Below are 13741 nucleotides of genomic sequence, written 5' to 3'. Positions count from 1 at the left end.
CATTAAAAAAGGTGTGACAATGGAACAAACTTCACTGGAGCGCACAACATACTATCCAAAGAATTATGACATGTATACCTGCCGAAGATCAAGTGTTATCTACTGAAGATCAACACAGATTTTGTACTCAACCCTCCTCATGCAAGTAACTTTAGAGGCGTGTAGGAGCATATGATTCTTTCAGCTCGAAGAATTCTCAACGTCACAATAACCAAATCTAGTGGACAGCTTTCAACAGCATCACTACATACCGCGGTTATATGAAGTGATGTATAATCTCAACAGTAAGCTACTTGCCCCCACAGATGTGGAGCCCATCACTCTGAGTTATCTGCTGACAGGAAAAGCACACATGATGACAGCGCCAGGTATCTTTGAATCAGATGACATATATTTAACCCTCTGGGGCCCCTTGTTGCACTGGTGCAACATAATTTTCAAAACTAGATAGAGCAACTAAAAATGCTTTATAGCCAAATATTTTTCTCAAGTGGCTTCTTACATATCTTTATGCAACCCTAAACCCAAAATTGATTGGATGTCATGCTCGTGATGTCATCACATAACTCTAGAACATTCCATGGAATTGAGAGTAGACCACACATGAGGAAAGCAACTTTTTAGGCAAAGATTTATAGCTCTTTGAGGTAAGTTGGAATAACTCATTTTCTGTTTTTTGGTACTATGTTGACCATATTTTTACACACATTAAATGTTTCGAAGAAGTAAATTTTTTTTTTCTATCTATATGAGCTCAAAATTTCTTGTGCAGGAGTGCAACATTGGGCTCTACATACATAGCTAAGCTGCAAGCCAAGGGGTTAGTATCGGATGTTCCAATAGACCATTGTTAGGGCTAATGTTCTTCATTCTTGTTGATGTGCATAATACTTAGTGTTGTAAAGATGGTAGTAGAGGTACACTGACTACCATTGAAGTAATATTACCAGGTTACCTTCACTGCTACTAGTACTACTGCTATTAGTCATTTACTATCAAAGCAAATTGGTATTTCCGAATGATACAAAATTGTGCAATTATTTCACTTGATATAGCATGATAGTTAGGTGTGTAGGCTTTCTTTTGGGCAATTTTAGGTGTTAGATGAATAGTATTTTAAAATATTCTGTTTTAGTTTGTAGATACAAAATGCATTAAAAGCCTTCCACTTCAAACAGCAACAGCAATTGCCTTCGAATGAGAAGCAGGGTTGATGGAACGAATTTGCTAGACAAGCTCTGGAAAATGTGACGGAGGATAGGTGCCATATGGAATGAATGTCTATAAATAGAACCCGACAATACATAAAGAGTAAGCCACATCCATGGCGCTTCAAGATCTAGCATCGAGCAGGAGTCAGTGGCATTTTGAATGACTGAAGTATACCAAGGTGGTGATGGTAAGCAGATGGAGTTGGACTAAGAAGCTGATGTTGTGCCCAAGCTAAGATCTACTCTACAAAAGAACTGGAGGTACAAAATTGTCGGAGGCAACTTGTTTATTGCTATTCCCTTCATCTCTGAGCTAAATAAAACTGGGATGTTCTATACAGATACTGTTCGAACCAACAGGGTTCAAGAATGCATGCTCAATAATGCAAAGTCCTCAAACGAGATAGTAAAGGATCTTATGACAGCTATGTAAAGGAGGTCAACAATGTGGTTGCTGTCAAATAGTGTGACAACAAAGTTATCGCCGTTCTCTCCTCATTGACTGGTGTACAGCCCTTTGCTCAAGCCAAACGGTGGGACAAGTCCTCAAACGAGCATCGTTTCTATAACATGCCTGCTGTTATACAACCACATAAAAATATGGGAGGCAGTGATTTGTAAGATTTATTTTTAGCAGAGTATCGTTTTGCCATGAAGAGCCGGTGATGATATCTCTACCTGTAACGACATTTGTAATGGTAGCCGAAATCAACACTTGGAATATCTACAGAAGTGATAGTCGCCTTCTCAAGCTACCATAAATAAAGTACTAAATAGAAGAGAATTCCAAGCTGAAGTTGCCGGCAGTCTCATTCATGTCAATGGTGCTGCCAAACAAGGATGACCAGCTGCAGCAGGTGATGCTAGTCTATGCCTTACACCAGCTAAAAAATTGGAAAAGGTCCGTGCAATGTTCACTATGACAATTTTGCTCATTGGCCAATAAAGGCTCCAAAGCGAAGTCACGGCAAGCTGTTCAAGAAAATAACTACTACAAAATGTGAAATAGTCTCTGCCTTCTTGATGAACGAAATTATTTTCGTACCTATCACTGCAAGCGAATGGAGAGCTATAGTTACTTTGGAACAGTTGATATTGCTCCAGGATTTAGTCCATTTGTACCAAACAGTGATGTAAACTTATATGCTTGTGTTATATATATATATTTATATATATATATATATTTATATGTGTATAAATATATGTGTGTGCATATATGTATGCATATATACAATATATACAATATATACATATAAATATGTATGCGTATATGTACATGTATATATATATACAATTTATATATACTGAATGTGTATATATAATCAATATATGTACTATATATATGTATATGTATGTATCTGTATACATGTATATGTATATAAGTACATTTACCATTTATTTATTCAAATAAAGTTATTTTACTGGCTCAAATACTTCATAACACTATTGTCTAATGCGTAATGTATATAGGTAGCATTAAAGCCCAATGTTGCGTGAGTGCAACACTTAATATCTCAGGTCAGGGTCGTTGTAGAAAATAAAAAAATTAGAAAAACACTCATACATATATCTGGAAACTATCCAAAACGTTTGAAAATTTTTAGAGCAAAGCTTCTGTGTATGGGCCTCACAGGGTTAATACAATAATGGCGAAAAGTGCAAACTTTGGCTGACGAGTTTTGGAAATGGTGGAAAGTAGAGTACCTGAATTACAATACAAAGTAGAAAGGAATGGTCAGAGACCCAAAGGAGCTTTTCAGTTGGATATGTTGGACATATTGTAGTGCTAAAGAAAAATGGCAAGCCCAGAAATCTCTGGCAACTGGGAATTATTAGTACTGCCACTCACGGTTAGACTCTCTGATGAAAGTGAGATGGAAAGACCCTCTAGTGGAGTAGTTTTATTTGTGGCAGGTGGAAAATAGCTTTTGGACCACACCTTAGGGTGATTGGGAGAGAGAATATGATGAATGCATTTTGATGACAAGTATTCTCTTTTCGTATCATTATTATCATCTCGCATTCATCAAGGTTGTCTTCTTCATTCAATAATCATCGCACATCTCTAAAATTGTCTTCTCTTATCTTCTTACCTAATATCACCTATTTTCACCACCTAATCAACACTGTGCATAGGGCGTTCATTTAACCTTTATGGCATTCTCAAGTTACTAATATGTGAAAGAGGTGACGAAGCAAAGTGATTATGTGCCTTTAAAAGAACTATAGTGGTAAGAGTTTGTTCATCAGTTGTGTAACTGATTCGAATGAGAGCGAATTGGATGGCTGACCTTGACATAATTCTATAGAAGTGAATATGCATACAATAATCCCTTACTACTTCTTGATTTATTCTTGACCGCTTCTATGTTTCCCAGAGTAAATAGTATTATATAGAAAATGAATAAAAAGCAAAATCCATGAATGTCTCTTCCAGTCAAGTTGCTGATAGCATCTTTGTACTATCAGCCATCATAGTTCACTCTCGTACTCTAGTAGGTGAGAGCTCCACTGTACTATCAGCCATCATCATTCACTTTCTCACTCTAGTTGGTGATAGCATCATTGTAGTATCAGCCATCATAGTTCACTATGCTTCTTTTTATGAAGTGTGAAATGAGTGACTACTGTATGTACTGTTCTTATCTTTCATCATATTATCAAGTATGGGTCAGGTGATTGTGCCTGCTATTGAACAACCATGAAAACCGGTACAACCTGTCACATAGGTCGAGCGGTCAGCGAATAAACTGACTACTAGGCGCTCAGGCCTGATGGGTGAAACTGAACCTCCTGACATTTGTCGCAGGTCTGTGGTGGGCCATGCCAGGCAGTGTGATGTGACATGCCCAGAAATTGACACTTTTTTCTGGTCGGTTACAGCAACAGGAGAGGGATCCAGTTTGTTTTGGACTGTCTTTGCCACTTATATCCCTTATCACTGCCAAGTGTGTTATTAGTCCAGCAAAAGCTAGTAGTACCTTAATCCCTTTTGCAAGCAGTTTTAATGAAATGGTGTATCGAAAATCTACTCACAAATATGAAACTGGACATGGACAGGATTGGTTGGCAACAAAGAGCTTAGATGAGGGCAGCCATTGTCGCATCGACAGACTGCTATGATGATGATGTAAGACTTTGTTCTAGAGTTTCAAAGTTTGTTTGCTTATTTATCCCCTCTGTGTATTAATGCATTTAGTTGAAAACGTCATTTATCATTGTGATTACAAATAAGCAAATACTTTTTTCAAATTGTTTGTTTCTTTGTAGTTTCACCGGTTAGTTTGTTCAAATACAGTATAATTACGTGAACCGAAAGTTTTTGATGAGGATGCAGTCGCAGTTGCGGATGAAAAAATGAAAAACTCAACGATTGAAACTTTCAAAGAATGATCACAATAATGGACTATAAAAACACTTAAAATATCTACTTGGAAACGTTTCACCCATGACGACTGTAAGCAGATAGGAACCGCAAACCACTCAAGTGATTATGGTGAAAGTAAGTGATAAGATTAAGACGGAAGATTAGGAAAAAGTCATCTACAAAACAGCTGGTCTCAATGACTATTGCTCTTTTTAAAAATATCTACTAGGAAATGTTCTACACATCAACTGGGTAAACTGATAGGAGCCACAAACAACTTGAGTGATTATGGTGAAGGGATAAGTGATAAGATTAAGATGGAAGATTATGAAAAAGCAGACTACGCTGGACGGTAGGGAGATGGAAGGGATAATAGAGAGTCGAAGTAGTATAACAACAATACAAGAATTAGAAAAAATTGGTTCGAGAACACCAACAACTGTCGCTGAAAAATTGGGGCAAAAAAGGCCATCTTGGTAATATTCTACAGCAAATATTTGGGCTTCAATCATCGCTGTTATGCGTTGTGCATTTTTAGCTGTCCGTAAAGAGAAAATTTCTAGCTCTAGTGAGATGTATTTCAATGTGCGAGCTGTAACATGGATGATAGCTAGATCTCTATTTAAAATCTCTAAAATGTTCCACTATACTGAAAGCTTCAAAAGGAGGATACGTTCCATATGCAGGTAAATGTTTGTATGATTAGATTCGTCTTGAGCAACTTTATAATAGGTGATTGAGTTGAACAAATGTGTCAACTTATCCTGGCAATTCTTTCAATCCGTTTGTCCGCCATTCTTGAAGTAGGTTCCGATGGCAGATTACAAAAAACCCACATCCAGACTGAGAAATATGGCTTTGTTTGATGCTCCTAATAGCAAATCGAAAGCAAAATCACTGTTCTGCTAGTTAGGGAATCCCTGTTATAGACTGGCCTGCTTTGGTCCAAAAACCACATGCGACTTTTTGCCCAGTTTTGTGCAGCAGGTTGAATTTTGCGTGTGGTTTTATGTAGTAAGCGCATATCACACACATGAGAATTTATGCAGACCAGTTAGAGGCATACCCATCAAGTAGTATGTTTAGGATTAATTATTCAATTACAAAATGAGAGTAAAAAATCACAGCAAAACAAAAAATGGAGATAACACATGATGTCTTTAAAAGAGTGAGAGAGCTTATATCTTGTGTTGAATGTAATGGCAAGTCATTCTGCTTTATCTATGTACTTTGACATTTCTTTTGAATGATGTGAAACTTCTGATAGAACGATAAACGCTATCCAAGTTCTTAGACCATAAGTGCACTATATGAATCTGGCTTGTTGATGGCATTCTGCGCCACTTGAACAGACTGAACCTGACACTGCAGGGTGAGTCCGAAATACTGCCTGAGCTGGTAAAAAGTGTTTGTGTCCAACAGACAAAAACTGTTCAAAATAAATTCAAAAATTTTTTTAATGAAAATTCCTTCTCAACAAAAACAAAAAACCAGCGAGCAGGCCACTAGCACTTTTTTGAATAATTATGCAAAAAGCCTGATATGCAACATTGAATAAAAACCTGACTGTGCCTAAGACACAGTCAATGTTTAGGGCAACTACGTCTGTGAGCCTTGTTCTATACCCTGAAGCATGTGAAGTCAAATCATCGATGAGGACAAGGAATGACAGAGGCATTATTAGGCAACATGCTCTGTAAGAGAGAAAATTATATTTTAAATTACATGATTGTTCTATATTATTTTATATTTACTTTGCTGACAGCCAATTTTCTAAAAATTTTACAATTACAAAATCTTATCTTGAGAAAAGGTATCACTAAAAACTGAAACAATGTTATTTAAATGAATTAAAGAACTATTACTTAATTAGATCAGATACTTAAGATTACTCTGGCATGCAATCATGAACATAAAAAAACTCTTGAAACAAGTGAACAGTGTAAAGAAATTAATTAAAGATTAGTTATTGCGTAAAAATTTTAAATCATAGCGTCTGTTATCTTTTCTAGCTCATCCACTGTCACAGAATTTTCTTATCTATATACATGTATATATATATCGGCTAGGTCACCTTATTCTTTGATCAGTTCATCATGCTTTTCTGCGCCGAGTGTCCGAAGCGTTTCGCATCCCTCAGAGAGCTGCGACGTCATGAGGCGTGTCACATCAGACAGCTCAAGTGTCCCTTCTGCAAGAGCGTCTTCGTGACCAGGGCGATGCTAGTCCAACATACAGAAGGAGTGCACCGACAATCTGTGGCCACACAAACATCGCCCACTTAGCCACCGTGTACTAGTAGACCAAGGGAAAGAAGAGTGCCTTCTCCGAGGCCTTTGTGAGATCATAGCCTACGAGTTCTAGTCGGTTTGAAAAAATGTGTAGCTGTGTTGTGATGATTATTGATAGTATTGGATTATCCTACCAAGTAATCTTACAACGGTTAGGGAGTAAGCTCAGGTTTATTGTCATGAGCAGATGCACTGCTAAATTATTATAATAAACTCAGATAGGCCTAATCCTGATTAATGGCTGTTTGAGTGGTCTGACTAGTTGACTAACGTATCGAGATTTTACAACTGACCTTTCTAGATGTGAGAATCTAGGGCTATGCTCTGAGATAAGGAATAGCTAAGGTATGTGGAAGGGGTTTTCCCAAGACCTAATTTTTATTAAATGAACAAGAAAAATATATAATAAGTTACGCTTCAGACTAAGAATTATAAGAGTATAAAAGTAATGTCTGAGACTTAGAATATATTCACCCCCTTGTTCTCCGAAAGTTGACCCTTTTCATTTGTTCCGCTGACACGTCTGTCTGCTATGAAGAAGCTGTATTGAAGAGAGTGAAGTATGAAGGTGAATATACGTCTTTATGTATCGATTAGGAGTTAGCCTGGATGTCCAAGAGTAAAGCTATATCTTTCAGATCTCCAATTTTGGGTATCGAAGTTTGTGGGATTCCTGACTACGTCCTGTTGTATTTACGTCAGCGGGGTTTCATAATATTCAATCTTCTAGCTTTAATCCCTGTCTGGTGTAGCTTGGTACCAGATGCGGATCTTTGTACTGCATGACGAAAGTTGTTATCGTCTGGGTGTTGTCGTTGACTGGGGTGTGATGCCGTTTTTAGAATTTTAATCTGGGTTTCCATTACTGGCTTTTTTTGCAATATTCTTGAATCTTCCAATGTAACGTTCTTAATGTTCAGACAGTGGAATGGGTGGGTTGTCACGTGATGGCACTAATCCCAAAGATGAGATTTGTGGATGTCGTAACTCTGGGAGTTTGTTATGTAAGCCGTATGGTGATGTAACTTGTTATTTTCTTTACGTCTATCTGTACATGGCTGATATCAGATATAACAGCTGTGTTGCGCCAAAACACCAGAAGGAGACGTTCTGTTAGATGTTACAACAAATATATACCTACCTACTTGCACTCCAGACCAAAGGCCGTCGTATCAGCATGTAAAAAATACTTAAACTTTTAAGTTTATTAACTCTAAAGATATATCATTGGATGGCTTAATTCACAAGGTAAAATAACAGAGTGGTCAAGGATTTTCTTCGGTGGATATTGGAACACCCAGCTGCGATTGCTATGACTTTAGTGTCAGTATGACACCATGCAAGCATATAATTCCGCACATGAGTTAGGAACTGCGAGCTAGAAACTCACAAAGAGTTATCTTTTTTAATCTTACTCCTCCGAGTGGGCACATGAGACCGGTTGCGCCCATCCAACTGCTTAGGACATCACACAATCCAATAAGAGAACTCTCTTTCAGAATTGTTGCCAAGAATCCCCGAGATCCGCTTAGCCTCGATGAACATGGCGTCCTTGGGACCGATAGCATAAAAATAGGATAATTCTTCGAAGTTATTCTTCTCACGGCTTTTTCAAGAACACCAATCTTTTCATAGTTTGTTTTTGAGAATATTTCGCTTGATTTTAGGTTTGCTACAAACTGATTGAAGAGTAAAAATTTGTACTACTGCGAAAGGACAAAAAAGCTCCTACGCAAATAGTTAATAAAAATAACACTTTATCCTTGAATGTGTTTATGAATCCATTTTTATCTCAGCTACATCTGCGGAAAAGAAATCATTTACATTTGTATTACTTTCCTTTAAACCCTAATTGTTTTTCACACACTCAATTTAGTTCTTCTAGTATTAGTGAGGTCAACCAAAATTTGTATGATCATGCTAACCTCAATAGATATATTAATAATACTTACAACAAACTTTTCTTACCGCAACTATCAGCTTCGAGCAATCGCGACCTAAAACGATCGAATAATGTCGACCAATAAATAATGAGAGGAGAGAAAGCAATTATTTCTGCCAATGAGGTGTTTAGTCTGTAATAAAGTTTCTCGAACTTGCGTCGCAGTTTCGTCCACAATGTATTACGTAATATCGTCTGCCTGTTTTAAAACTGTACACGCTAGAATCACTAATTATGCGTAGTCACAATAGCCACTATATTTGAAGGCGAGAGAGCGCCGCTCGCGATTTTAGTTTTCGTTGCAGAGAACCGTTTTGAAAACTGACAAGTACTGTAGACTGCGCTCCGAACGCAATAAATTTGGCATGATTATTTACGATCTGTAAGAATCCAATTTGCGAGTACATGTACTCCTTTTGAACATCCCAATTATTCAGACTATTATTTGTCGACCCTTTTTATTGGACGGGTATAACTGGAGTATCTCAGAACCTGGTTGCAACCTCAGAACTTCTATGTATGCATGCATACATGCATATATGCATGCATACATGCATGTATGCATGCATACATAGAAGTTCTGAGGTTGCAACCAGGTTCTGAGATACTCCAGTTATACCCGTCCCTTTTTATTTTGCCTCCATTCGAACTTTTTGGATAGGAACTAGATTTTACCTAGTATCTTGGTAAGCCTAAAAATTTTTGTTGTAAACTTGTAAGTGTGTTTGGTTTTATTCGTTTCACTACATCCTCAAGCGCTAAGCACCAGGTAATTCGTATAACATTAAACAAGTTGCATACAGTACCATGATTGTGAACTTTAACAACTAAAACTCAAATATGTATGAGATCTTTAATATTAAATTTTGTTCTGTTTAAAAACGGTTATTTTTTTCTGTTCTATTACGTTCAAGAAGCCGACCGAGATTTGGAGCCAACAGGCTTCGACTTTGTAAACTTAAATTTAACATTCATTATATTTTTGTTGTGATATTAGTTTTTTGTTTATTATTATTGTCTATCAATGTTTAATCTGCAACGATTAATCAGAAAGAATAATAGTTTTTATTACTCACATTCTGCGACTATCTAACGCGGCATATTACTTTTCAGCTAATCCATTTGAAACTTTTTCATCACCATTACAAATGTACAATAGGAGTTGTCTTTTACCAGAAAGTGGGTGACAACTCCAAATTGCCTTGCATACAACACCCCTTTACTATAAATCGAGACTGATTGAGAAGCATTGAGAATTTATGAATGTTCTTTTGAGTATTGATTCTGTTTAGTCATCATAATTTTAGCCTTTATAAAATGACCATAACTAAGTTATATGGCGATGTTATAGTAATGGAAAGAACACTGAGGAAACACGGATGTTATAAATTAATAAAAAACCGGTTTAATTAATTTATTAAAACATTCACTAATTCTTGTTTGTGTGATGGTGGCTGTGGCAGTTTTAAACAGTGCAAAATCACCAATAGCAAGCGATTTGCAACTATTTTTTTATTGTATATTTGAAAACATGCATTTTCATTGTTTTAAGTATGTTCAATTTGTATAATGTATACAAAATGTTTTTTATTTTATTTGTTACCACTAGTTGTTTCACTAGTATCACTGCATGTTCACTGAAATGTTTATCTTTCAATATACACAAAAAATATTTTACAACAGTCATATAATATTACAATTTTATTAAATTGTGATAAGATTGTGTATAATTATTCATTGTGAATAAAATTAGGAAAACCAGACAAAGAAAATACCCAAATGAGTTTTTATCAACAGTCAAAGCAATCTCTCGGAAGACCTGTGTATAAGTGTCACACGTGCTGTGTCACTGTCTCATAATAAAATATCATACCCATTTAGTACATATAATTGAACAAGCAGTGTGTGAGTGTGTGCTTTCAATTTTGATAGGAGGTTGAATAGTTGCCAAGATGATTTCCAAACGATTAAAACGATTACCAAACTCTCCCTGGTGAACTCTGTGATGAAATAACCACAACTGATACTGTTCCTGATTAGGATTGTCCAAAGATAAGATTATTTGTGAAGAAGTTTCAAGCCAAATCTGAGGAAATAGAGACTCCATATAGTCATTTTATCTTACTGCCAAAAGAAGTACCTATACAATGTATTAAATATTTGACTTTCTAAACAAAAAATATTTCTATATTGATGAGAGTTCTATAAAATGTTTCCTCCATTGTTGACCAGGCCAAAACAAGTCTGGTATAAAACCTAGATGATGACAAACTGCAGATGCTGTCTGAGATCTCAGCAAACTTTGAAAAGTTTAAAGAGGAAATGGAGTAGATTAGTACATACATTATATTTATTATTTGTTTGTGTATATATAGTACAGTAGACGCTCCTATAACATAAGTTCCGCATAACGTAAGGAATATACAATAAAACCTGTATTTGAATGCAACCTTTATGTGAACCTCCTCTCTATTTGAGCACCATTCTGGGAGAAGGGTAGCAAAATAGAGCGCCATCCCCCAATTGAACGTTACGTCCATTTGACTGCCACTTTGACAATCTTTGATCTTTATGAACCCATATTATCAGGCGATCATTAGAAAAGTGTACACAAAATCGTATTAATAATGAATCATTTATGGTCTATGCATTTATACATTTTTATTTAATAATCATACACATAAATGGATTTATATTTATGTTCATGATTACGTCTTTGTCCATCTATGTGTCCATGTCCATTGCAATATCGACGTCTATTTCCAAGTTTACAATTGTTCCTATGTTTGAGTATTTGCCTATGTTCTTGTTTAAGGCTACATCTAGTTCTATGCCTATGTCGACAACTATGTCTATGTCTTTCTATGCTCATGTCTGTGCCTGGGTTTGTATCCATGTCCACATTCATTTCCACGTCGATATTAATGTCTATGTCCTTATCTATGTCCACATCCATGTTAATTTCTAAATACAAGTGTAGGTCCACATCTATTTTTCACATCATTTTCATATCCTTGTTCACATCTATGCCCATTCCCCATGTTCATGCTTTTCCCATGCACATGCTCATGTTCACAGCCTTGTCTATATCCATGTCCAAGATCATGTAAATTTCTATGTCCACATTAACTTTCATGAGCTGAAGCTATACATTGAATAGTAATTGTTCATCTTATTCTGTACTAGTGTTAGTAAAGTTATTAACTATGGTTTATTAACAATAACATGACTTTATCACTATTATACTAGATTGCTAATAAATTACAGCAGACTGTTCTGGTGATATTTTGGACCTTATGAAAGAAGATAACTCAAAGGAATGAAATACAGTCATACTTCAACTTACGAGCTTAATGCGTTCCGTGACTGAGCTCGTACGTCAATTTACTCGCATGTTGGTGCAATTTATTTATATACTAGCTGTGCCACGCGGCGTTGCCCGTGTAATAGAAGAGTATATGGACAGAAAATTTATTTATATTTAACATATTACAATATGTGCCATTCTAACTTTCAAACTACATATCATGAGAAGTTTTTTGTCTTATAAACAATGAGAAGTAGTGAAAGTTTTGCTATTAGGCAGGTAAATGATGTGAGAGAACAGCTTCTCGTGACGTTATGCTGTGACCCGCGTCATACGTAAAGCAGTTAGGTATTGCTCTCATATAATGCCTTATATTGAAAAGCTAGTAATTTAACTTCCATAGTCCAGTGGGCTAGGCTAGGCTTGGTCCGAGATCGAATCCTCTTCGGTACGGATTATTTAATTCAAGATTTTAAGATCTATAGCAGGATTTCCGACATATATACGACGACATACTTTGAGAAATATATATATATATATATATATATATATATATATATAGATACAACAATTAAATATATATTGATTGGTTTCCATACTTTAAAAAATGCAAATAAAACACTCAAAACAAGATATTATAACAGAAAGAACATGTTGGTTATTGTCATAACTTACCACATGCTTTTAAAAAGCAACAAATAAAAAATAATGCAAGGAAATGTGATAAATTAAAATGTAAAATTAAAGACATACAATAGCAGCTAATGCTAGCATTTGCCAGAGAGGGAGATATAAGTTATCCTTTATTACAACAGTTGACTTTGATAAATTTAGATTGTATCAAAGTCTTAAAATACAAACTTAGAAGCAATTCTAAAAGCAAACTTTCATTTTTAACTTAACGTAATTAAAATTTCTTCGGCGTTCATAGTTTGAAGTTTCTCGCTGGCTAGCTAATTTTTCCTTTGTTTCGCTTTCACGACTAGCCAGCCGTTTTAAGATAAACCTATCTATAGACGTTTGCCTTTGTCGCCCTTTCAACATGGTTGCGATTAAGACGAACACAGGTGTCGTCACAAAGGTTTAATGCACGACTACTAGCCAACTTGTCCCAATGTCTATTTTTATAGTTTTGATAGGTATGGAACAGGCCTTTTCAAATAGCATCGTTTCAGTTGCGCTGTCACCGGCCAATTGTTTATCTTTTATCCAATGCCTGAGCGGTCTCTCCATCACCGGTCGTGAAGATCGCTGCACCCTTTAGAAACTATGGTTAGTCCTTTTGCGAGCTAAATGCCCTGAATATAATCCTTCTGTTTGATAATTGTGGATTTATTTCTGTCATATTGCTGAGCTAGCTCAACCACGCATACACATTTCCCATATTTTTCAATAATTTTCCGTTTAATATCAATTGTTATCATTTGCTTTTTCTTTGCATTATTTTTCATTTTACTGGCAAACTACGCACAGTACTTTTAATTCACATAATTATGCACTGAAAAGCGCGCACAAAAACACGGTACAAACGTATAACCTGAGCAGTCGACAAATACAGATTGATGCTGTTGTCATAAAACACCTCTGGCATACTTGGCAACTGACTCACGTGCTCGTATCTCA

The 13741-nt window shown here is 36.0% G+C and overlaps 1 protein-coding gene across 1 annotated transcript in view; it reads left to right on the top strand.

The window, feature by feature from the left end:
• Positions 1-268: 268 nt before the first annotated feature.
• The window catches only part of LOC137404899 (coiled-coil domain-containing protein 150-like), a 36660-nt gene continuing 23187 nt past the window's right edge, over positions 269-13741 (top strand). Inside the window, exons 1-4 of the mRNA XM_068091125.1 lie at positions 269-368; positions 1989-2068; positions 3941-4083; positions 4808-4930. Of these exons, the coding sequence (XP_067947226.1) occupies positions 269-368; positions 1989-2068; positions 3941-4083; positions 4808-4930 (446 nt within the window). The remainder of the gene's footprint in view (positions 369-1988; positions 2069-3940; positions 4084-4807; positions 4931-13741) is intronic.

This window comes from Watersipora subatra, chromosome 9, assembly GCF_963576615.1.
Source record: "Watersipora subatra chromosome 9, tzWatSuba1.1, whole genome shotgun sequence".
In the NCBI taxonomy this organism is placed as follows: Eukaryota; Metazoa; Bryozoa; class Gymnolaemata; order Cheilostomatida; family Watersiporidae; genus Watersipora; species Watersipora subatra.
This window is presented reverse-complemented; position numbering and strand designations above follow the sequence as displayed.